The sequence below is a fragment of the Loxodonta africana genome, chromosome 9, assembly GCF_030014295.1.
Source record: "Loxodonta africana isolate mLoxAfr1 chromosome 9, mLoxAfr1.hap2, whole genome shotgun sequence".
Lineage (NCBI taxonomy): Eukaryota > Metazoa > Chordata > Mammalia > Proboscidea > Elephantidae > Loxodonta > Loxodonta africana.
In genome coordinates this window covers 82,485,263-82,509,519 of record NC_087350.1, presented here as the reverse complement: position 1 = coordinate 82,509,519, position 24,257 = coordinate 82,485,263, and the positions used below count along the sequence as shown (strand labels likewise).

The 24,257-nt window shown below is 38.5% G+C and overlaps 1 protein-coding gene across 7 annotated transcripts in view; it reads left to right on the top strand.

Moving 5' to 3' along the window:
- UNC13B (unc-13 homolog B) overlaps positions 1-24,257 on the top strand; it is a 196,617-nt gene that overhangs the window by 87,757 nt on the left and 84,603 nt on the right. For 6 of the 7 annotated variants that reach the window (XM_064291765.1, XM_023545165.2, XM_023545166.2 and 3 more), the window contains one exon: positions 10,892-11,126. In XM_064291765.1, coding sequence (XP_064147835.1) covers positions 10,892-11,126 — 235 coding nt within the window. Of the gene's footprint in view, positions 1-10,891; positions 11,127-14,945; positions 22,977-24,257 lie in introns of all 7 variants that reach the window. The other variant, XM_064291767.1, reaches the window with a different exon arrangement.

The window sequence follows — 24,257 nt, the reverse complement described above, 5'->3', positions numbered from 1 at the left end:
AATAGGGGTAAATGTTAAGGTAACCACAAAGAGGTCTAACAACTCCATAACTCAAAATAAAAACCAAGAAAAACATAATGACTCAGCAAACATAAATTCGACTACTATGAAAATGAGGAGCGCACAATTTACAAAGAAAAACGTCTCAGCAAAAAAAGTAAATGGAAAAATGAAATTGTCAACAACACACACAAAAAGGCATCAAAATGACACCACTAAACACATACTTATCTATAATTATGCCGAATGTAAATGGACTAAATGCACCAATAAAGAGACAGAGAGTCTCAGACTGGATAAAGAAACACGATCCGTCTATATGCTGCCTATAAGAGACACATCAGAGACTTAGAGATACAAACAAACTAAAACTCAAAGGATGGAAAAAAAGATATCAAGCAAATAACAATCAAAAAAGAGCAGGAGTAGCAATATTAATTTCTGACAAAATAGACTTTAAAGTTACACCCACCACAAAGGATAAAGAAGGACACTACATAATGATTAACGGGACAATTTACCAGGAAGATATAACCATATTAAATATTTATGCACCCAGTGACAGGGCTGCAAGATACATAAAACAAACTTTAATAGAAGTGAAAAGTGAGATAGACACCTCCACAATTACAGTAGGAGACTTCAACACACCACTTTCGGAGAAGGATAGGACTTCCAGTAAGAAGCTCAATAGAGACACGGAAGACCTAATTGCTACAATGAACCAACTTGACCTCATAGACCTATACAGAACACTCCACCCAACAGCTGCAAAGTATACTTTTTTTTCTAGTGCACATGGAACATTCTCTAGAATAGATCACATATTAGGTCATAAAACAAACCTTTGCAGAATCCAGAACATCGAAATATTACAAAGCATCTTCTCAGACCACAAGGCCATAAAAGTGGAAATCAATAACAGAAAAATCAGGGAAAAGAAGTCAAACACTTGGAAACTGAACAATACCCTGCTGAAAAAAGACTGGGTTATAGAAGACATTAAGGAGGCAATAAAGAAATTCATAGAATGCAGCGAGAATGAAAACACTTCCTATCAAAACCTCTGGGACACAGCAAAAGCAGTGCTCAGAGGTCAATTTATATCGATAAATGCACACATACATAAAGAAGAAAGAGCCAAAATCAGAAAACTGTCCCCACAACTTGAACAAATAGAAAGTGAGGAACAAAAGAACCCATCAGGCACCAGAAAAAAACAAATAATAAAAATTAGAGCTGAACTAAATGAATTAGAGAACAGAAAAACAATTGAAAGAATTAACAAAGCCAAAAGCTGGTTCTTTGAAAAAATTAACAAAATTGATAAACCATTGGCTAGACTGACTAAAGAAATACAGGAAAGGAAACAAATAACTCGAATAAGAAATGAGAAGGACCACATCACAACAGAACCAACTGAAATTAAAAGAATCATATCAGATTATTACGAAAAATTGTACTCTAACAAATTTGCAAACCTAGAAGAAATGGATGAATTCCTGGAAAAACACTACCTACCTAAACTAACACATTCAGAAGTAGAACAACTAAATAGACCCATAACAAAAAAAGAGATTGAAACGGTAATCAAAAAACTCCCAACAAAAAAAAGCCCTGGCCCGGACGGCTTCACTGCAGAGTTCTACCAAACTTTCAGAGAAGAGTTAACACCACTACTACTGAAGGTATTTCAAAGCATAGAAAATGACGGAATACTACCCAACTCATTCTATGAAGCCACCATCTCCCTGATACCAAAACCAGGCAAAGACATCACAAAAAAGAGAAAATTTTGCAAAAATCCTCAAAAAAATTCTAGCCGATAGAATTCAACGACATATCAAAAAAAATAATCCACCAAGACCAAGTGGGATTTATGGTTTAATATTAGAAAAACCATTAATGTAATCCACCATATAAATAAAACAAAAGACAAAAACCACATGATCTTATCAATTGATGCAGAAAAGACATTTGACAAAGTCTAACACCCATTCAATATAAAAAGTGTCAGCAAAATAGGAGTTAAAGGAAAATTCCTCAACATAATAAAAGGCATCTATACAAAGCCAACAGCCAACATCATTCTAAATGGAGAGAGCCTGAAAGCATTTTCCCTTGAGAACGGGAACCAGACAAGGATGCCTTTTATCATTGCTCTTATTCAACATTGTGCTAGAGGTCCTAGCCAGAGCAATTAGGCTAGACAAAGAAACAAAGGGCATCTGGATTGGCAAGGGAGAAGTGAAATTATCTCTATTTGCAGATGACATGATCTTATACACAGAAAACCCTAAGGAATCCTCCAGAAGATGACTGAAACTAATAGAAGAGTTTGGCAGAGTCTCAGGTTACAAGATAAACATACAAAAATCACTTGGATTCCTCTACATCAACAAAAAGAACATCAAAGAGGAAATCACCAAATCAATACCATTCACAGTAGCCCCCAAGAAGATAAAATACTTAGGAATAAATCTTACCAAGGATGTAAAAGACCTATACAAAGAAAACTACAGAGTACTAGTGCAAGAAACTAAACGGGACCTACATAAGTGGAAAAACATACCTTGCTCATGGATAGGAAGACTTAACATAGTAAAAATGTCTATTCTACCAAAAGCCATCTATACATACAATGCACTTCCGATCCAAATTCCAATGACATTTTTTAATGTGATGGAGAAACAAATCACCAACTTCATACGGAGGGGAAAGAAGCCTCGGATGAGTAAAGCATTACTGAAAAAGAAGAAGACAGTGGGAGGCCTCACTCTACCTGATTTTAGAACATATTATACAGCCATAGTAGTCAAAACAGCCTAGTACTGGAACAACAACAGACACATAGACCAATGGAACAGAATTGAGAACCCAGATATAAATCCATCCACGTATGAGCAGCTGATATTTGACAAAGGCCCAGTGTCAGTTAATTGGGGAAAAGATAGTCTTTTTAACAAATGGCGCTGGCATAACTGGATATCCCTTTGCAAAAAAATGAAACAGGACCCATACCTCACACCATGCACAAAAACTAACTTCAAGTGGATCAAAGACCTAAACATAAAGACTAAAACGATAAAGATCATGGAAGAAAAAATAGGGACAACGTTAGGAGCCCTAATACAAGGCATAAACAGAATACAAAACATTACTAAAAATGACGAAGAGAAACCAGATAACGGGGAGCTCCTAAAAATCAAACACCTACGCTCATCTAAAGACTTCACCAAAAGAGTAAAAAGACCACCTACAGATTGGGAAAAAATTTTCAGCTATGACATCTCTGACCAACGCCTGATCTCTAAAATCTATATGATTCTGTTAAAACTCAACCCCAAAAGGGCAAACAACCCAATCAAAAACTGGGCAAAGGGTATGGACATGCACTTCACTAAAGAAGATATTCAGGCAGCTAACAGATACATGAGAAAATGCTCTCGATCATTAGCCGTTAGAGATATGCAAATTAAAACTACAATGAGATTCCATCTCACTCCAACAAGGCTGGCATTAGTCCAAAAAACACAACACAATAAATATTGGAGAGGCTGCGGAGAGATTGGAACTCTTATACACTGCTGGTGGGAATGTAAAATGGTACAACCACTTTGGGAATCTATCTGGCATTTTCTTAAAAAGTTAGAAAAAGAACTACCATACAACCCAGAAATCCCACTCCTCGGAATATACCCTAGAGAAATAAGAGCCTGTACACGAACAGATATATGCACACCCATGTTTACTGCAGCACTGTTTACAATAGCAAAAAGCTGGAAGCAACGAAGGTGTCCATCAACGGATGAATGGTTAAATAAATTGTGGTATATTCACACAATGGAATACTACGCATCGATAAAGAACAGTGACGAATCTGTGAAACATTTCATAACATGGAGGAACCTGGAAGGCATTATGCTGAGTGAAATTAGTCAGATGCAGAAGGACAAATATTGTACAAGACCACTATTATAAGATCTTGAAAAATAGTTTAAACTGAGAAGAACACATTCTTTTGTGGTTATGGGGTGGGGGGAGGGAGGGTGGGAGAGGGTTATTTACTGATTAGATAGTAGATAAGAACTACTTTAGGTGAAAGGAAGGACAATGCTCAATACAGGGAAGGTCAGCTCAACTGAACTGGACCAAAAGCAAAGAAGTTTCTGGGATAAACTGAATGCTTTGAAGGTCAGCAGAGCAAGGGTGGGGTTTTGGGGACTATGGCTTAAGGAGACTTCTGAGTCAGTTGGAAAATAAATTCTATTAAGAAAACATTCTGCATCCCGCTTTGAAGTGTCGTGTCTGGGGTCTTAAATGCTAAGAAGCGGCCATCTAAGATGCATCAGTTGGTCTCAACCCACCTGGATCAAAGGAGAATGATAACTATGAACCCAAGAGATAGAAAGGGCCACGTGAACTAGAGACTTACATCATCCTGAGAGCAGAAGAACTAGATGGTGCCTGGCCACAACCGATGACTGCCCTGACAGGCAGCACAACAGAGAACCCCTGAGGGAGCAGGAGAACAGTGGGATGCAGACCCCAAATTCTCATAAAAAGACCAGACTTAATGGTCTGACTGAGACTAGAAGAATCCTGTCGGTCATGGTTCCCAAACCTTCTGTTGGCCTAGGACAGGAACCATTCCCAAAGACAACTCATCAGACGTGGAAGGGACTGGACAGTGGGTTGGAGAGAGATACTGATGAAGAGTGAGCTACTTGTATCAGGTGGACACTTGAGACTGTGTTTTTATCTCCTGTCTGGAGGGGAGATGGGAGGGTAGAGAGGGTTAGAAAGTGGCAAAACGGTCACGAAAGGAGAGACTGGGAGGAGGGAGTGGGCTGACTCATTAGGGGGAGAGTAAATGGGAATATGTAGTAAGGTGTATATAAGTTTATACATGACAGACTGACTTGATTTGTAAGCTTTCACTTAAAGCACAATAAAAATTATTTAAAAAAATAATCACAACATCGAATGGATGAAGTATGAATGTAGGAAAATTGGAAATAATAAAATTGAAATGCATTAAGATTGGTATCCTAGGCATTAATGATCAGAAATGAACTGGTATTGGCCATTTTGAATTGGAACAACAACTTGAAGAGGAATGGCATTGCAGTCGTTGTCAAAAAGAACATTTCAAGATCTATTCTGAAGTACAGTGGTGTCAGTGATAGGAAGATCAATTAATACAAAGATTATTCAAATTTATGCACCAACCACTAAGGCCAGCAATGAAGAAATTGAAAATTATTACCAACTTTTGTGGTCTGAAATTGAGCGAACATGCGATCAGGATGCATTGATAATTACTGGTAATTTGAAACCAAAGAAGGATCAGTAGTTGGAAAATAAAGCCTTGGTGGTAGAAATGACGCCGGATATTGTGTGACGGAATTTTGCAAGACCAACGATGTATTCATTGCAAGTACCGTTTTTCAACAAACAGCGACTTGGACCTCGCCAGATGGAATACACAGGAATCAAATCAACTACATCTGTGGTAAGAGACAATGGAAAAGCTCAATATCATCAGTCAGAACGAGGCCAGGGACCAACTGCGGAACAGAGCATCAGTTGCTCATGGGCAAGTTCAAGCTGAAGCTGAAGAAAATTAGAACAAGTCCATGAGAGCCAAAGTATAACCTTGAGTGTATCCCACCTGAATTTAGAGACCATCTCAAAACTAGATTTGACAAGTTGAACTCTAGTCACAGGAGACCAGATGAGTTGTGGAACAACATCAGAGACAGCATACATGAAGAATGTAAAAGGTCTTTAAAAAGACAGGAAAGAAAGAAAAGACCAAAATGGATGTCAGGAGAAACTCTGAAACTTGTTCTTGAACATCTAGTAGCCAAAGCAAACGGAAGAAATGATGAAGTAAAAGAGCTGAACAGAAGATTTCATAGGGTGGTTCGTGAAGACAAAGTAAAGTATTACTATGACATGTGCCGAGACCTGGAGTTAGAAAACCAAAAGGGAAGAATGTGGTTGGTGTTTCTCAAGCTGAAAGAACTGAAGAAAAAGTTCAAGCCTCGAGTTGGAATAGTGAAGGATTCTGTGGGCAAAATACTGAACAACACAGGAAGCATTAAAAGAAGATGGAAGGAATACCCTGAAGCAGTGTACCAAAAAGAACTGGTTAGCTTTCAGCCATTTTGGGAGGGTAGCATATGATCAGGAACCAATGGTACTGAAAGAAGAGGTCCATTCTGGACTGAAGGCATTGGCAAAAAACAAGACTCCAGGAATTGACAGAATACCAATTGAGATGTTTCAACAAACAGATGAAGTGCTGGAAGTCTTCACTCATCTTTGCCAAGAAATTTGGAAGATTGCTAATAACTATGTGGCCAACCAACTGGAAAAAAAAGAGATCCATATTTTTGTCTATTTCTAAGAAAGATGATCCAACCAAATATAGAAATTATTGAATGATGTCATTAATATTACACACAAGTAAAAGTTTGCTGAAGATCATTCAGAAGTGGTTGTGGCAGTACATAAACAGGGAACTGCCAGAAATTCAAGCCGGATTCAGATGAGGACTTAGAATAAGGGATATTGTTGATGAAGTCAGATGGATCCTGGCTGAAAGCAGGGAATACCAGAGATATGTTTACCTGTGTTTTATTGACTATGTAAAGGCATTCAACTGTGTGGATCATAACAAATTATGGGTAACATTGAGAAGAATGTTCTTTTTTTTTTTTCCTCAGTTCAAAAAAAATTTTTTTTTTCTGGTTTAAGTTTATTAGAAACTGCATAAGTTCAGTGGGCTCAGGTCCCACTACTGGTACATGGTACCTATCAGCTGGCCTGTCCTATCGCAGAGCTCAGGCTATTTCCATCAGAAATGAAAAAAGCCTGGCTTCTCAACCCCTGCAGGAAAGCTTGTCTTATCACATACCATGTCTCAGCTGAGTCTAAGGCCTTGTGTTTTAAGCAAGAAGAAAGTACAAAAGACGTTTTTTGTTCTCAAGCTGCTCACTGCAGCCTGGCACTAAAATGGCCTAGCACCCACTTCCACTTGGAGAAATACTCTGCTCTTCTGGATGTCAGGCTTGATGGTATCATTGCCATGCTTCCAGCCAGCTGCGCACACTTCCCCATGTTTGTCCCTGAACTGGAAGGCTTGAACTAGTCTGAAAGTCTCATCCATAGAGTGGCCGACAGAGAGGTCATTTACAGTGATCTGCCAAAGGATCCCTTTACCATCAATGATGAAGAGGTCCATGGCTGAGATGCCTTCCTCCACCTTCCAGGACACTTAATTGTGCTCATGTGGAACCTCTACGTAGACCAACAGGCAGTTGTTTGAACAGAAGAAGGGGATAGTGCGTGGTTTAAAATCAGGAAAGGTATGCGTCAGGGTTGTATCCTTTCACCATATTTATTCAGTCTGTATGTTGAGCAAATAACCTGAGAAGCTGGACTATGTAAAGAAGACCGAGGCATCAGGATTGGAGGAAAGACTCATTAACAACCTGCGATGTGCAGACGACACAACCTTGCTTGCTGAAGTGAAGAGGACTTGAAGCACTTACTGATGAATATAAAAAATTATAGCCTTCAGTATGGATTACACCTCAACATAAAGAAAACAAAAATCCTCACAACTGGACCAATAAGCAATATCATGATAAACCAAAAACCAAACCCAGTGCCGTCTAGTCGATTCCGACTCATAGCGACCCTATAGGACAGAGTAGAACTGCCCATAGAGTTTCCAAGGAGCGCCTGGTGGATTCAAACTGCTGACCCTTTGGTTAGCAGCCATAGCACTTAACCACTACGCCACCAGGGTTTCCAACATCATGATAAATGGAGAAAAGATTGAAGTTGTCAAGGATTTCATTTTACTTGGATCCACAATCAACACCCATAGAAGCAGCAGTCAAGAAATCAGATGACGTATTTCCTTGGGTGAGTCTGCTGCAAAAGACCTCTTTAAAGTGTTAAAAAACAAAGAGGTCACTTTCAGGACTAAGGTGCACCTGAGCCAAGCCATGATATTTTCAGTCACCTCATATGCATTTGAAAACGAGACAATAAGACGGAAGAAGAATTGATGAATTTGAATTATTTGGAAAGAGTATTGAATATACCATAGACTACCAGAAGAATGAACAAATCTGTGTTAAAGGAAATATAGCCAATACTCCTTGGAAGTGAGGATGATGATACTTCATCTCACCTACTTTGGACATGTTATCAGGAGAGACTAGTCTCTGGAGAAGGACATCATGATTGATAAAGTAGAGGGTCATCGAGAAAGAGGAAAACCCTCAAAATGTATTGACACAGTGGCTGCAATAATGGGCTCAAACATAGCAATGATTGTAAGGATGGTGCAGGACTGGATGGTGTTTGGATGTTATATAGAGGGTCGCAGTGAGTCGGAATAGACTCAGTGGCACCTAACAACAACAACAACAGCAACAGTTTCTAATCAACTTTGGATGGTGGCAGGAGATTTACTTTCTAGGGAAACGGGATAATGGGTCAGGGCAGGGGGAGAAAATCTGACCTTTATCCTCTTTCCATTTTGTCTCTTTCTCTCCTCTGTCTCACCTCACTTTTATTTATTTTTCCTGCCTCTTCCTGCTTTTCATACTCTTCTTCTATTCCCAACCTTTTCTTTCCATGGACTCTTTGTTCTTTAAGATAGCCCTTTATTTCTTTAGTATAGAAATGTCAGCTTTTAGGAAAGTTTTAGAGGATCCCTCCCTCTTCTTAGCCTAGCAAAATTAATAAAGGAGATTATTATTTAGGAGTAATGGGTCAGATGCAGTGAGAAACTCAGGGTCCGCCATGTATATCTGGCTCTGGATTGTGGGCTCCTAACTCTGGCTGTGTTACCCTCTATCACTGTTCCTTCCATTGGAGACTCAGTCTTGGTTCTGTAAATTATGTGCTAATACTTCTGCTGGAGTTTAAGTCACTTCTGACTTTGTTTCCATTGTCACCTCTGTCCCCTCATCTGTAGGCATGAATAATCCAGCACTGACTTCTTCAGACTTACTCCTTCTGTGGGTTCAGAAAGAATTAAGTCTGAAAGATAAAGTGGTTTTATCCCTCGATCCTTTCTAGTCTTAAGAACAAGTGCATCAAGGACTAAAACCAGTGCCTTCAAGGTCTCTCTTGCCTAGTGTGTGATCAGAATACAGCTTTTGTAAAGAGAATGCCCTGCATCCCATTGTTTACTTTTGTTTTCAATTTTTACTGTGTGTGCCCTGGTGAAGGGACCGCCTTACTTTAACTAGCAAGTGTTACTAATTTTGTTACTGAGCATGTGAAAGTTAGCCTCTTTTTCATGCTGATTTTTTTTTCCCCCTGAGGTCCTGATGCCTGTCCTCTCTCTTTCCTTTTTTTTTCCCCCCAATGTTCACCATGTTGTTATAAACTCAAATGAGAAGAGTTCAAAGATCTCCTTCTCACTCCTACCCCCAGCTGTACCATGAATGTTGTCTGGAATCCAGTGCTTGTTTTTTTTCTTACTTATAAAACCCACGTGTTTGTTCTCCTTATCTGTTTTAGTGAATTATTGTTTACCAAGATGGCTTTTTAAAGATGTCTAACGTAGAAGCCAAAGGGTCATTTTCCTATGACCTTTAATTTGTTCCCAAGTTTTACTAATATTGTCTGGAAAATTTTTTTTCTAGTTTATTCTTTCCTATTTCCACTGCATGGATGCAGGTCCTGTCTCCTACCCTAAAAACAAAACCCAGTTATTGTAAAAGCCTAATCTTACGGCCTTCAGGAAACTTCCCTTGTTAATATTACTCAGGATTATCTTTTAAAATGGCTAATATAAGAGTCCATCATCTTCTAAAAGTACCTCCATTTTGGACTGCAAAGATTCCTTTTCCTCATTTTGAGCCAAATAGGAATTTGGCAAGAAAGGGCCTTGTGGGACCTTGTAAATCATACACTTTTGGGGGTAGTATCAGAAATGGCTTCTCCATAAAATAGTTTACAAAGTGCTCTTAGGTTGCGCTCCCCGTTCAAGCATAGTATTGTACTTTTTTTTATTTGCTTGGGAAAGAATTTGTAACTGTGGTCATTTTAGCTAACATTAAAAATAGCCCAAAATACCATAGCCAGTCAGTGAGCTACTGGCCTGAAAGGCAGAAATAATCATATGAAATTACAGTCATTGCTGTTAGAAAAATTTGACTGCATTGTCAGCAAAAGCCCATTGGCAGTGCTTATGCTTTCCTCTTCTCCTTCAGCTCTTGCTTTGGATGGGGATTCTGAGCTCAGGGTGTAAGTGCTTGACAGGAATTGTTAGAAAAATCTCGTGTTGCAGCAAGACAGTTAAGACCGTGTTCTCAGCATCTAGAGCTTTAGGCTTGACTTCTGAGCCTTGGCCTTGAGCTTCCTGACTTCTGGGACTAGCTTCTGTTGTTGAATCTACTTATTTGGTTCAGTCCATGTATTTTAAAGCCTGAAAACACCAAGCGAACTTTAAACAAAAATTTATCGTTTCTGAGCTATGGAAAAGCCATTTCTTTCCCTCTGCCCCTCTTTGAAAATAGTAGAGGACCAGAATCTATGACATTTAAAAGCAGATTCTTTTTAAGTTACGATAGCTATAGCAGCAGAATTTCAGAGAATTCCTGCTTTGCGAAAATGCCACTTGGAGCCCCCCTAAGAATCAGCACTAATATTAAACCAAGTATCTTATCTCATTTGATAAAGAGAAACTTGTGGCTGTTAATTGAGATAATTCTGCACATGGCATTGAGGTCACTGGGCCCAGCTTGCTCTTGTTCTCAAGGTCCAGACTTGTGACTACCTAAGCTAGAAGCAAAAAAATTCTAAAAAACTAAATCAAGATGGAGTACTTTGATTGATTGTGCTTATTCCACAGCTTTTGAAGACCCTGATAGTGCTGTTGATGACCGAGATAGTGACTATCGTAGTGAGACCAGCAATAGCATCCCACCTCCTTACCATACGACGTCCCAGCCCAATGCTTCTGTGCACCAGTTCTCTGTGCCAGTGCAATTGCCACAGCAGCTGCTACTTCAGGGCAGTTCCCGAGACTCTTGCAATGACTCTGTGCAAAGTTATGACCTCGATTATCCAGAGCGGCGGGCCCTCAGGTGGGTATTGGGAAAAAAGCACTTTCTCTTCCTAATGTGCAGGTCCCATGCTGAAACTGACAGCAGGGATTTGGGACCTTTAACCTGAGATGACAGTGGAATGTAGTAATATGATGAGCTAAACTATGGTCATTTTGCATAGGATAGTGATTCTCAGTCTTTTTTTTTCTCATTCACACATTTATGCATATGACATTTTCATAGGAATATTTCTTCTTCTGACTGTTGGTTTTCAACTGGTGAGGGCATGCCCACCTGGGGTGTAAGGCTGAAAACCCCAGTGCTTCCTGTCCCTACCCAACCCAGTGATTTTGATAACCCTTCACCAACAGCTTTAAAAAATCACAGGTATTAAGTATTTGAATAATCCTTCCCGTCTAAATATTTGTCTGGGAACCTCTGAAGAAAACCAGTATGATCTTAGCTCAGCACATTCATTATTTTTGCCGGAACTTTGTTTTAATTTAATTTTATTCCTCTCTTCCAATTATGTATTTATATGGCTCAAGAATTTTAAAGGTACAATATAGTATCAATAAAGAATCTCCTACCCACACTTGTTTTTCTATACTCTATCCCCTTCCTTTCTCCTAGTTCCCCTCTCACTGTTACTTGTTTCTTATGTATCCTTACAGATTCTATGGTCATATATTGAGTAGTGTAAAAGTAAATCCATACACTTTGGCTCTCCTCTCTTTTCTCAAAAAAAAAATTTTTTTTTTCAAACTTAAAATTTGAAGGAATAATACTACGAACACCCAAATTTAGGTTGCCTGAATTCACAGGTTGTTAACATTTTGCCACATTTACTTTATCTCATTCTCTCAAATATATGTATTCACATACATAAACATTTTTTTCTGAACCATTTGAAAGTAAGTTTCAGATACCATGTTACTTCACACCAAAGTACTTCAGCATATGATGCCTGGAAATAGGACTTTCTCCTACATAACCTCAATACTATGATCACAGTTAAGAAATTTCATGATATAATGATATTACCTAATACATAGACCATAATTTTCTCCAGTTGTGTCAATAATGTTATATATATATATTTCCCTTTTTGATCCGTGATTCAGTCAAGGATCATGACATTTTGCATTTGATTTTCCTGTTTATTTAGTTTCCTTTAATCTAACAAAATTCCCTCACTTTGTTTTTTTCAGCGTTTTAAGAAATTACCACTTTTGAAGAGTCTAGGCCAGTTGTTTTGATAATGCCCTTTAATTTGGATTTGTCTAATTGTTTCTTCGTGTTTAGAATCTGGTTAAATATTTTTGGCAAAAACATGACATGGATGATTCCTTCACAATGCATCAGGAGGCACATCGTGTCACTTTGTCTCATTGCTGATATTTAGTTTGGTCTCTTGGTTAAATGCCAGATTTCTCCAATGTAAAGTTACCTTTTCCCCTTTGTAATTAATGATCCCTGGGATTATACATGAAATTATATCAACATCCTGTTTCCCCAACAACCTCTTACCCAATAAGTTTAGCATACATTGATGATGCTTGCCTGAATCAATTATTTTATTGGTTAACAAAGTTTTTTTTTTTTTAATCATCCCAATTTCACCCATACTTTTGGTTTCTAAAATTCACAGTACCATAGATGATCTCATTTCTTTTGCCTACCTCATCAAGCTTTTACAATGGTGAATTTTTATTCTCAGTCTCAGAGAGCCATCTACCTGCTAGACAATCTCCTGTACCCATTTACTTTTATCTCTGAGAATATTTTCAATGTAATTTTTTCATATAACAACCATAGCATTGAATTCTCACTCCTCATACTCTGATTCTGAAAAGAAACACACCAGGAATCCTACTTATGTTAGTTCTCACTCCTTGTTAGTTCATTAATGAAATGTTTGCATATTTTATTTAATTTTAGCTGTCTGTATTGCCCTACTTGAAGAAAAAAGTATAATAGCAAAAAAAAAAAAGAAAAGAGTTGGGCCCTCTTTCCTCTTTGTACAGTGCAATGTCTGTGTTTGTAAGAATTAGATCTATAGGCCAAGCAGTGATAATGGCACAACAACCTAAAAGACTGCATACTTTTCTATTTGGACAAACTGTAACTTACCTATCAGTACCCATTTTGATTATTTCCTGTGTCACTGCTATAATAAATAACATTTAGAGGGGCATTAATGCTGTTCTTTAAATTGGAATTTTTTTTCTTAGCAGTTTCTTTCAATTCTCCCATAAATTAAATTTTACTGTCTCAGTATATAAAATGAGATTAAAAGTATATATTTTCATCTTAAACAGAGGAAAAATTAACATGATTTTAAGGAGTCTTTTTATTGTAGGCATTTTCAGCTTAAATTTTTGAAATGATTTCTCCTTTTTAAGGGTTTTGAAGAGATTATATCACTAGCATCAATTTTTAGACTTCTCTATCATTGTAAACACCAAGCTAACTTGAAGTTTTGGGGGAAAAAGCGCAAGATGAGCTGGGCTGAAATTTACCTTTGTTCCGTTAGTCTGTTTTTCAGAAAAAGTCTAAATCCTTACATTACGCAGTTCTTTTAGGAATAAAGTTTAAAATCCTCATGGACACAAAATTGTTTTCAGGCACCTTCCGGTAAATTAGAAGTATAAAAATAAAAAATAAATTTCGTAAAGAAATACTATTAGCACATTTTGCTGACAAGCTCCTAGTCTGTAGGCCCTTTCTACACCTCACTCTTGCCTCAGAACACAGGAAGCAGTAGGTCTGTAGCCCAAATGAAAGGAAGGTCAGCTGTCTTCAGTATTCATTGACTTAAGTTGGATGCTCAGTGTCTACTGTTGTAACCAGTATAGGGAAAATTTTTCATTTCACTGTGATCCTCAGTGCATGTAGCCTGTAAATTTCACAAATTATGTTTTCAATAATTTTCTGTTTCTGAGAGTATAACAAGGTTTGACTTCTACTGATTGTCAGAGATTATTTTGTTATTATTATATACTGTTTTCTTTCAAAAAGAAATGTTTGAGCATATTCTTGGCTATATAACCTCAAATATAACTCAACAAGCTAACAGCTTAGCTTTTTTTCAGGCCCAAATTCATCAACAAATTTAGGTTTGTTTAAATCCCTCGATATGTTTTTATGGTATACTGCACAGTTTCTAAACTTTGGCACTGCAAATGCGTTCTAGATATTGATAAAACAAGTTTATTTATTTTTTTGTTACTTAGGAAATAAAAGGACCCTAAAAACTCAACAATGACAAATCGTAGCGAGTAAAGCATTTTTAAATCATTATTGTAGCTATTCTTTTTCAGATGTGGAAAAAACTATTTGACTACATTGATATACTATTAATTTAAATATGTAGGTTTCTTTGTCATTTTTTTTAGTCTTTTTTTAAATCAAATTGACAGTTTTACTATTCTTGTCTTCTCATTGATCATGTACTAAATCTTATAACTTGTTTCCTTCTTTTCCCTGTTTTCCCTCCTTTCTTTACCTTACTGTTCCTCCAATTTTATCTCCTTATATTAGACAAGGCTCACAGGCTAAAAATGATAAAACTAGAATTATTCCAGCTTTCTCTGATGTTGACTATGAAGAGCAAGAAGGTATATATGAGGAGGTAGAAGGGAAGATATCACAGGAGCGTCTAGAAAATAGTAATATAGACTTGAAGGAAGCAGAAGTAAAAGAAATCAGAACCCTTTCAAAAACTCACAAATATTACAGCCAACAACAACAACCAAAGTACAAGAACTGGAAAAAGAGACAGTCTCAGAGCCAACAAACAGAATTCTCAGCTGTTCCGGATTTTGAGCTTACGCTTGAAACATGTATTTTCTCCAGATATCCCCAGAAATATGATACAGCTGATAGGAGAAGGAAAAAGAAACCTTTATACAGTCATTTTGATAACAGTGAAAGCAGGCAATATGATGATAGATCTAGAACTGAGACTAAATCAAAAGATACTGAAAATAGTAACCTTTGCCACATTAAAAATAAGAAAAAAAATCACCCAGCTTTGCATCCTTACAAAAATAGATTTGTGGTTAAGAGTGGCGTGTGGACCACTCAGCTGGAAAGTTATGATCATGATCTTCCTGGCCGTTTTGAGGACTGTGAAAAGTCTTCTAGCTCAAACCAGCATGTCACCAATTTTACTCCATTAGCTATTCTTGAAGATTCTACTAGCAGTACTTCTGATGAATTTCTGGGTTCCCCCATTTCTGATAAGCAGGATGGTTTACTGTCACCAACATGTCTTCCATCTAATAGCTACCACTTTGGGGGCTTTCCTGAAGAATCTTATGTAGCAAATCCAGCATTCTTATTACAGAGAGTGAATTGTGATGCAAATATACTTAGAAATATGTCCAGATGTTCTGTGGAAAAAACCACCCCTTCCTCTATGGAGGAACCTAAGGAGGATTTTATTGATACAATGGATGAGCTTCAGTGTTTAGTGGAAACAGTGTCAGAATATTTAGCAGAAAAGGAGGAGGAGATAAATAGATTTGGTTCCCTTTCAAAAACTAAGAAATCACATAAACACAGTTGCACTGTTGATAAGGCAGAACAGAAAATGGCTGGGGATCAAATATCACCTTTAACCATTGTCAAGAGTGAGGAGAAGGCCATCTCCTTCCCGGAGCCGAATGGAATGAAATGTGCTGTTGGTTCTTTATTCAGTTCACTCACAGAAAAGGTGGGTTCAGGTACAAAGCATCTAACAAACTCTGTGGAAAAGCTGATTTATTTAGTTCCAGAGAAAACAGAAACTCTTAATCAAATGGAGACGATTAATTTGGGCTCTAAGCCCAGAGGGAAGTCAGTATTGGAGAAGGATCTTCCTATGCAATCTCTATCATCCTGTCAAACAGTTGATAGTAAGGATGTTGGCAGACATGGCAAAACCTCTGAAAATGAGCACACAGACAATACAACTGGGGGTTTAAGCATTAAGGATACAACAGAAACTGTTGAAAAGGACTCAGCTCCACAGAGTCAGAGCTCTGTTATAAAGTCTGTTTTCAGCATGCTAAATCCATTAAAGATCTTTTCAGAAATGGAGAGAGCCAAAAAAGATGACCAGAACAAACCACTGAGAAAGGAAATGTTTGTTGGTTGTGGTTCAGAGTCAAATCAAAGGGAAGACACCATTGGCAATCACAGTAGTAGCATTCTTGGTTTAGATAGGCATGACGGGGAAATTACAGGCTGGTCCCAAATGTCCACAAGTGAGGATTTTTCGTCCTCCCACGTGGCCAGTGAACCTTCAAGCTTAGCCAGCTCTTCAAGTAAGAGAGATAATATTGAGAGTCTATTGGAAGGAAAGCCCTGTACAGATCTGTCTCTGTTGCCGGATCAACCAAAAATATGTGCCGTAGATACTCCAGGGCATCCTTGTGTGGCTGGCAGTAGAACTGCAAATAAACAATCTTCTTCAAAGCCTTTAGAGGAGGACAGAGTTACTGGTAGTGATGATTTCCTTGAGCCACACAGAAAATCCTTTAGCCAGTTTTTGATTACTTCTCCTGAGACCTATTCAAAGGAAACTTTGTCAGAATCCATGAAAATTCACCAGTTGGAGGAAGATGCTTTGGAAAGGGGCTCTAAGAAAGATGGACATTCCTTTTCATTTGGTGCAAAATTACATATTCCATTTTTCAGAGTTCTTAGTCATTCTGAAAAGCAACAGAATTTAAGAGAGAAAGGAAGCATTTTCCATTTGTTTAAATTTCCTTTCACTGACAACCATATCTCTGTCAATGACCAGAGTTTTAATGGCTCAACAGTAATCACTGATGAAGAGATCCAAAGAAATTGCCAAGAAGATGACAAACAAAATTCAGTAAAATCTAATTCATTTCCAGATATTCAAAATAATCTAGGGAAATATGGCAATACAGAGGAATTTAATAGGAATGACCCAATAATTTGTCCTAAAGATACCAAACTTAATTTCATAAAGTCTTACACAGTTCTAAGTGTTAATAATGATCTTGGGAAATTTGGGAATGTAGGGGAATTAAATGCAAATGACTACACAACAGTAAAGACTTGTCAAAGAGATGCCTTAATCATCCCTGGAGTTGTGCCCAGAGAACATATAACTTCAGATCCTTCAGGAGAAAGTAAGAATCTTACACAAGTAACATCTTTAACTTCAACAGTATTAGACTTTTCATTAGCATTTACTTCTACCATTTCAAAATCCACTTTGGTTAATGAAATCAGTGAAGACAAAATTGTAAATAAAGCTTCCAAGAAAAGAACCCAAGGAAGCCTACTTTCTGGCCTGTTTAGGTTTTCTTCTGAAAACTCATTTGGCCAACGAGAATTAAGTTTGAAAAATGATGACTACTATCCTAGGAATAGTAGCCCCAGCTTACTGTCTGGAATATTTAACTTGATATCAAGTAGCAGTATGGCTGATTGCAAACCAGATGAAGCGAAGTCCATGGCTTTAGGCATCACAAAGAGTTTGAGTGGAAATAAGCATTTATCTTTGGATGAGGTCCCTGTTACTTCATGTGTGACTTCTGAGAACCAGAGGAACTATGTTGAAAAACAAGAAACTTCTGACTTCCTAAAAGGTTTCTTATCTTTACCTAAAACAGAATATGAAAACATACCATTATGTGATTCTTGGGTTAATAATTACCATTGTTCTCTCACAAGAAAAAAACAGCTAAATGAAAAACACTTTCACTTTTCTGAGAATGATCTACTTCACTGTACTTCAAATGATGAGGAGAGCCTCTTACAGAATTCTTTGGCTAAGGGGTTAACGCCACACTATGTTCTTGAGGCAAAACTACATGAAAATTCAAACAAGTTAAATTCACCTATACTAAATACTAAAATTCTTAATAAATCAAACCACTGTCAGGCTTCTGAAGAGATGAACAATCCTTTATGTTTTGAATGGAATTCTAACATGAAAACTTTCTCAAAAAATTCCAGAAAACTTCAGCCAGTTTATTACATGTTGAGTCAAAATACACTTCCATCAGCTGATGTTTTCTTATGGCCTGACTCAGAAAACTCTGTAATAAATATCTGCCAAAAACATCAAAATGCAAATATCTTAGACTGGAGAACAGATCCAAACAGTGTCATTTGGTGTGATTTACCATATGAATCATTTGACCAATTAGCATTTAATGAAGATTACTTATTAAGAGATGATATGTGGGCAGCTAACTCATTACATGGAAATTCTAGTCATCTTCCAATTAATGAGACTAAGAATTCACTAGAAGATTTTCCCATTGACTTAAGTTATTCTTCAAGTTATGAGAAGACTGCATGGCCCATAGTAGTTGATCAAGAATCACTAAGAATGGATGAAAGCTCTGTTTTCTCAAGTTTTGGTTATGAGTATCAGGAATGGTTGTCATGTGTTGAAAATGGAGTATGGTGGCCATCTGAGGATGGGAATTATGGATATTATATGTACCATGATGGTCAATATATATATTCTGTCCTCACTGATTCAACTGGGCAGTATGCATATTTGTTTATACCTGATTGTTCTTATCAAGCGTGTTTGAATTGTGATTTACAGACAAACGATCTGTCAAGCATTATGTTGGAAGACAACATGGTTTCTGCCTGCAGTTTTAAAGTTCTTGACAAGGAAGATGAATTATTGTGGTATGTTGAAGAGGAACCAATTGATTTATCTGTAGTTTTGCCAAGAAGTGAGAGGCCAATGTGTCTAAATTTAGAAACCTTTTCACCAGTACTTGAAGAGTCATGTTTTGGCCAAAGAGATCAACCATTAGATTTTTCAGGCTATAATCCTCAAGAGTTTAAAGGAGATTTTGCATCTTTCAAAGAAAGACCATATGGTTCTGAAGGCCTTGAATGTGTATTGGACCTGAGATATGAGCCCAAAACTGCTACTAATTATGTTTTAAATGGAAATCAAATTGTAGAGGGAGATAAGAAGCAACCTTTAGCTAAGGATTCATCAATTTACCTTTCCAATATCTATTGCCTCCAGTCTTCTGAAGATGCAGCCTCTTTGGTTCAGCCTGAAAATATGACTAAAGGCTCACATCATGCAGAAGAGATGTCATCAGTGAACAAAGTGACTTCATTATTTTCTGCTTTGAGTACCTTGGCTGGAAGGACTTTGAATTTTGATAAAAATGAATCCTTAGAGTCTTCAGTCATGCAGAAAATGGATCAGCAGTCAAAATTAGCAGAGCTCACAAATGATGGTCTTCAGTCATTAATTTCCAGTAAGCAATTAGAGGGTAACTTCCAAAATGAGGAAGAAAGTCTTAAGAGAGATTCAAAGAGAGAGATGGTATCTAATGTTCAACGACCAGAATTTACTAAAAATATAAAGCAAGGATTCCCTTTAAAGAAAAGCATTCAAGTGAAAAAACGAAGTTTGTTAAATTCTGTTTCTCAGGTAAGCCAAACAATTCCTCAGGGTAAATCAGGTATAGAAAATGATGAAATCATTACAGTGGACCCTAATATAATTCCTCATGCATCGCAGTGTAGTAGGGATGAACCCAAGAATTGTGAGCTTCCCCGGGACCAGTCTTTCAAAGTGCCTGAGAAAACAGTATTTAAAAATGCGTTAAAACAATTTGGTTGGGGAGAAGAATCTTCAGCAAGTACATTAGCAAATGAAAACCAAGCATCTGGATTTTTGAACATCTTTAAAACCCAGATGTATAAAGAGGGATCAGCAAACTTGGAAAAGAATGGTATCAAAAATGGAAAGATATCATCTCAGGAAAAGAAAGAATCTTCTGGTGTTTCAGCTTTTTTTGGTAGCCTTGGGGATTTCTTTAAAACCAATGTATCCCCTATACAGACAACTGAAAATATGCCTGTTTCTTCAATAAGTAACAAAGATGAGGTCGGATCAAGTCCTAATTCTGTACTGCTAATCAGTCAGGATGTTGGGAACTTTCCTCCTGCACCTATATCCTCTAAAGGGAAGGTTAGAGTTAGACGTCTGGACAAGCAGACTACTGTTGATGACAGTGGCGTGAAGGAGTCATCAACTAGGGAGATGCTGGCTAATAATTTGCCTGGAAAAGAGGTACCCTTCAGAGACAACCTAATCCAGCAGTCACCAAATTCATTTTTATCAACAATTCATCTCAAAGAGTCTTCCAGAGATTCTTCAGTAGAAACTAATGGTGTTTCTACAGTAACAGAAGTTTCCAGAAGTAATAAAATGTCTTTGGATATTCTGAGCAGGAGAAATTCAAATGAACAAGAAAATCATTTTCCTGACAAAGGTGGAGGTTTTACAACTGCCACAGCATCTTCATCCCAACCAGAGTTGCCAACCAGAACGAGTATATTGTCTTTCCTGACTGGATCTGAAAAATCTGGGAAGAGAACCTCTGCTGCTTTCCCAAGAGCCAAATCTCAAGCAGAAGGGTTATTCACACTTCCTTCCTTTTTTTCCACTACCAGCTCAAGCACCAAGAAGGATGCCTCTCATAATAGCTCTACTTTTAGTTTCTTTAGCTTGTCCTTCTTGGATGAAAAGCAGCAGAATTCTGGGGAAAAACAAAGCCTTTCAACTGTTCCTCCAGTGACTTCCCAGCCTTATAAGAAGCCAGGTATTTTTGTAGATATCGGTGGCACAATGACTAGAGAAGGTTCCAATGGCAATAAAGATAGCATAGCCCAGGAGGTAGTTCATGACCAGCAAATGACACCTAGTGTTTCCAATAACAACACCATTGAGATTACCTCCCTCACAGATGAACTCAGTATAGAGAACTATCAGGGAAAACAGAATTCTGGTAATAATGGACCAGGGACATCTTTAGCAGATTCCCAGATGACTCAGTTGCAAAAAGACATTGTTCCTCATTCACCATTATTTCAGGCACAGGCTGAAACACTCCGCAATGGTCCCGAGACCTTTGGGATGGCTCCCTATGAAGAAGAGGCTTTCAACCAGAAGACCTTCCCTTATGACTCACTTGTCAAGTCTTTGTCACATGATAGCCATTTAATTGAAAAGCTCAACAATTTAGACACTTGCACTAACCACCACCAAAATGAAAGATTTACTAGTAAGCCATTGAACTTGCCATTAGAAAAGACCCCTAATGAGGTGATACCACAGATCCTGGAACCAGCCTTTTCCTCTACTGAGCCAGGGTGTGCGGGGCACCTCCAAAGCCAAGATGCAGATAAAGAAGAAGATAAATCAGTGTTGGGCTCTTCAGCAGAAATGCTTTCAGGGTTTGTGACCAAAATGAAATCTTTCTCTGGGTGCTTAATTGAACCCCCCAAAACTTTCACTGAACTTTTCTCTTCCCCTAAACCAACAAATAAAAAACCATTTTTCCCTCTTTCTTCTGGTACATCATCTCAGCCCCTCATGGATGAGTTATTTGGAATTTTCAAAAGTTCCAAACCAGAGATACATAAGGAAGAGTCATCTAGTCCACCTACTTCATGGCTTCAAAATGGTTGTTCTAGAGATGCTCTAGAATCAGTCCCTCCAGAAAGTTTGTGGAGAGCAGCTACCTCTGCCGTGCTCAGTTCAGAATCTACTCTCAGTGACTGTAGAATGACTGTGCCTAGTACCAAGTCAAACCCAGATACTTTGATAGATGACCCTAAACTAACAACCAAAATGGAAAACAGTAATATTCCTGAAAATATTCCAGAACCCCAAGGTTCTGAAACAATTTGTGCTTCATCTTCTGTCTCTGGGGATGATACTGTGCAAAGAGTATTGTCTCTGAGTGATGAAGGAGACATGGGGGTGTTGCAGGCTACAGACACAGAGGCATCATTGGAAGCAGAGCCAGCACAGTTGCATCCAGATCCTACCTGGGTTGCCAAAGAGCTTCCTCCCCTAATTCAGCCTCTTCTTCCTCTTAAGCCAGATCCAGCTATACAGTCTGCCTCCACAAATCAAAACATCTTGGAGCTGCACGCAGTTAATTTGACAGAAACCAATATAACACCTTTTGATGAGAAAAGTGTCAGCCAGAGCACTACCACACTGGAAACTCAAGGGTACCTTTCTCATCCTGTGCTAGAGGAAACTGTACTTTGTGCAGAAAAAAGTTGTGGGATACTTGATGCCCAGAAAGATCCACCTGCAATCCCCCAAGAAAGAGAGCATCCAAGACCTCGATTTGAGATCCCAAATATGACCAGTTGGCCAAAGCTCTGCTTCCCATCCTCTGCTACTGACCATGGGAAACCACCGGGCTCTTTCTTTTCTTCACCTTCCCCCTCTGGCAATAGAACAGCAGAAACTGGTTTAATGTCCAGTTTTAAGAAGTTGTCAACTCTATTTGAGGGAGGGAGTGAGGGGAAAGAGAGTGTACTGGCAAGGGATCTCAAACTGGGGTTTGGAAAGAAGCTGGATCTTTCATTTCCATGGCCAAAAGAGAATAAAGGGGGCCCTGAGCAATTGCCTGCAGAATCCTCCCCTTCAATTTTGGTTATCTGTAGTGATCAGGACCTTAACTCCAGTGAGGATAACAAAGCTTTGGAACCTTCTCAAATATCTGGGGCCAGTGTTGAGCTCGCTAAGGCCTGCAATCAGCCCTCTGGGACCTTCGAGCAGTTTGAGACCAGGCCAAATGTATGTACCTGTGGGCTTTCAGGGCCTGGAGAAGTGGAAAACCAGCAGGAAATCCCAGCATCTGGAGAACACTTGGGTACCAAGGGCAGCAACTTTTGTGGCCCCACGTATTCTTCAGGGACACATGAGGAAGAGTGTTGCCCTGTCTCTAAGCTACTTCACCAGACAGAAAAACAAGATGAGGAGGCAGTGCCTGTTAGCACTGACTCTATTTCAAATGTACAGCAGCCAGTAACTCTGAATGACATCAAGGAGCCAAAGATCAACAAAAGGCCTGTTCTCAACTGAAGCATCATAAATAGTTTTAAGGAATTGACCATTTATGATGCAACTGACTTAGTGGTAGACTAATTATAGCCTGCTTTTTATCCTGCCTTTATCTTTCCTAGCATCTGAGCTTCATGTTAACTAGGGGTTAACAAGAAGTAATGTGTGCACCTTTTCATCCCCTCCATTCTCTCTAGTGCCAAGGGTAATTCATTTATTGGAACAAGGTGCTTCCTGCTTAGAGGAAAGTCTAACCTGTAACCCATTGTAAGATTTATTCATTCTGGTTTGCTCTACCTTGTATAATGTACAAGATGGAGAAGAAAGAGCAGAAAGAGGCAGTGAGTAATTGAGTGTCATATATTAACTACAACTACATGATAGATGCTGCCTTGGTCTTAGGCTCTTACATCTATAATAGAAGGGGAGAGACCTTCTACTTTGCTTTTCCAAATCTTCTAAGATGCTTCCTCCAGTGGCAATGAGGGTGTTAAATAAAGTACAAAGAATAGGTTGAGATAATCTATATTTCGTATCCTATTCCACATGGATTTGCAAAGTTTCTTCCGGTGTATCACTCTCTGCCTTTACTACCCTTGAGACTGGGGTTTGATTAATGTTAAGTCAAGTCTCAAAGGACCTCAGGGTTGCCCTTTGCTGTAGTCCTTCAGTCTGGAGCACTGCGCAGGGCCCGTCTGCAGAGGGTGTTATTATTTCCTCTAAGAGGAAGCACTATTTAGTGCAGCTAAGAACGCCGCCCTGACCTCTGGCCCAAGCCTATCCAAAGGGGCTGGTCTGGGGCTTTAGAGATTCTCTGTGTCTGTGTGTGTGCGAGAGAGAGAGAGAAAGAGAGAGAGAATGTGTGTATGTGTGTTGGGAACTACTTAGAAAAGTGATCTGGTACTTGTTCTGCTACCATGGGATAGAGGATGAAAATACCAAGTAATTACGATGAACCATGAGGGAATATCTCACTGGAAAACAACAATGATTTCTCTTGATTTAGAGAAGGATAAACATAAGCCTTTTAGTAAACGCTTGGCTCTGGGGCAAGGAAATTCCTTGTCCTTTTGCATGGAGGCTTTCCAGCAGAACACCAGGAATAAAATGAGCGTCCCTGACTTGGGGTTGAAAAACCCAAGTGGGCTTGGATATATCTTGCAGATCATTGCCAAATCCATCAGTCTTAATAGGACTAAATCCTTCAGATAGGGCTGAAGAGTATTAGACAAAGGGAGTAACTTCTGGATACTGTTTTTTTTCTACAGCTTTGCCCTTCTTACCAC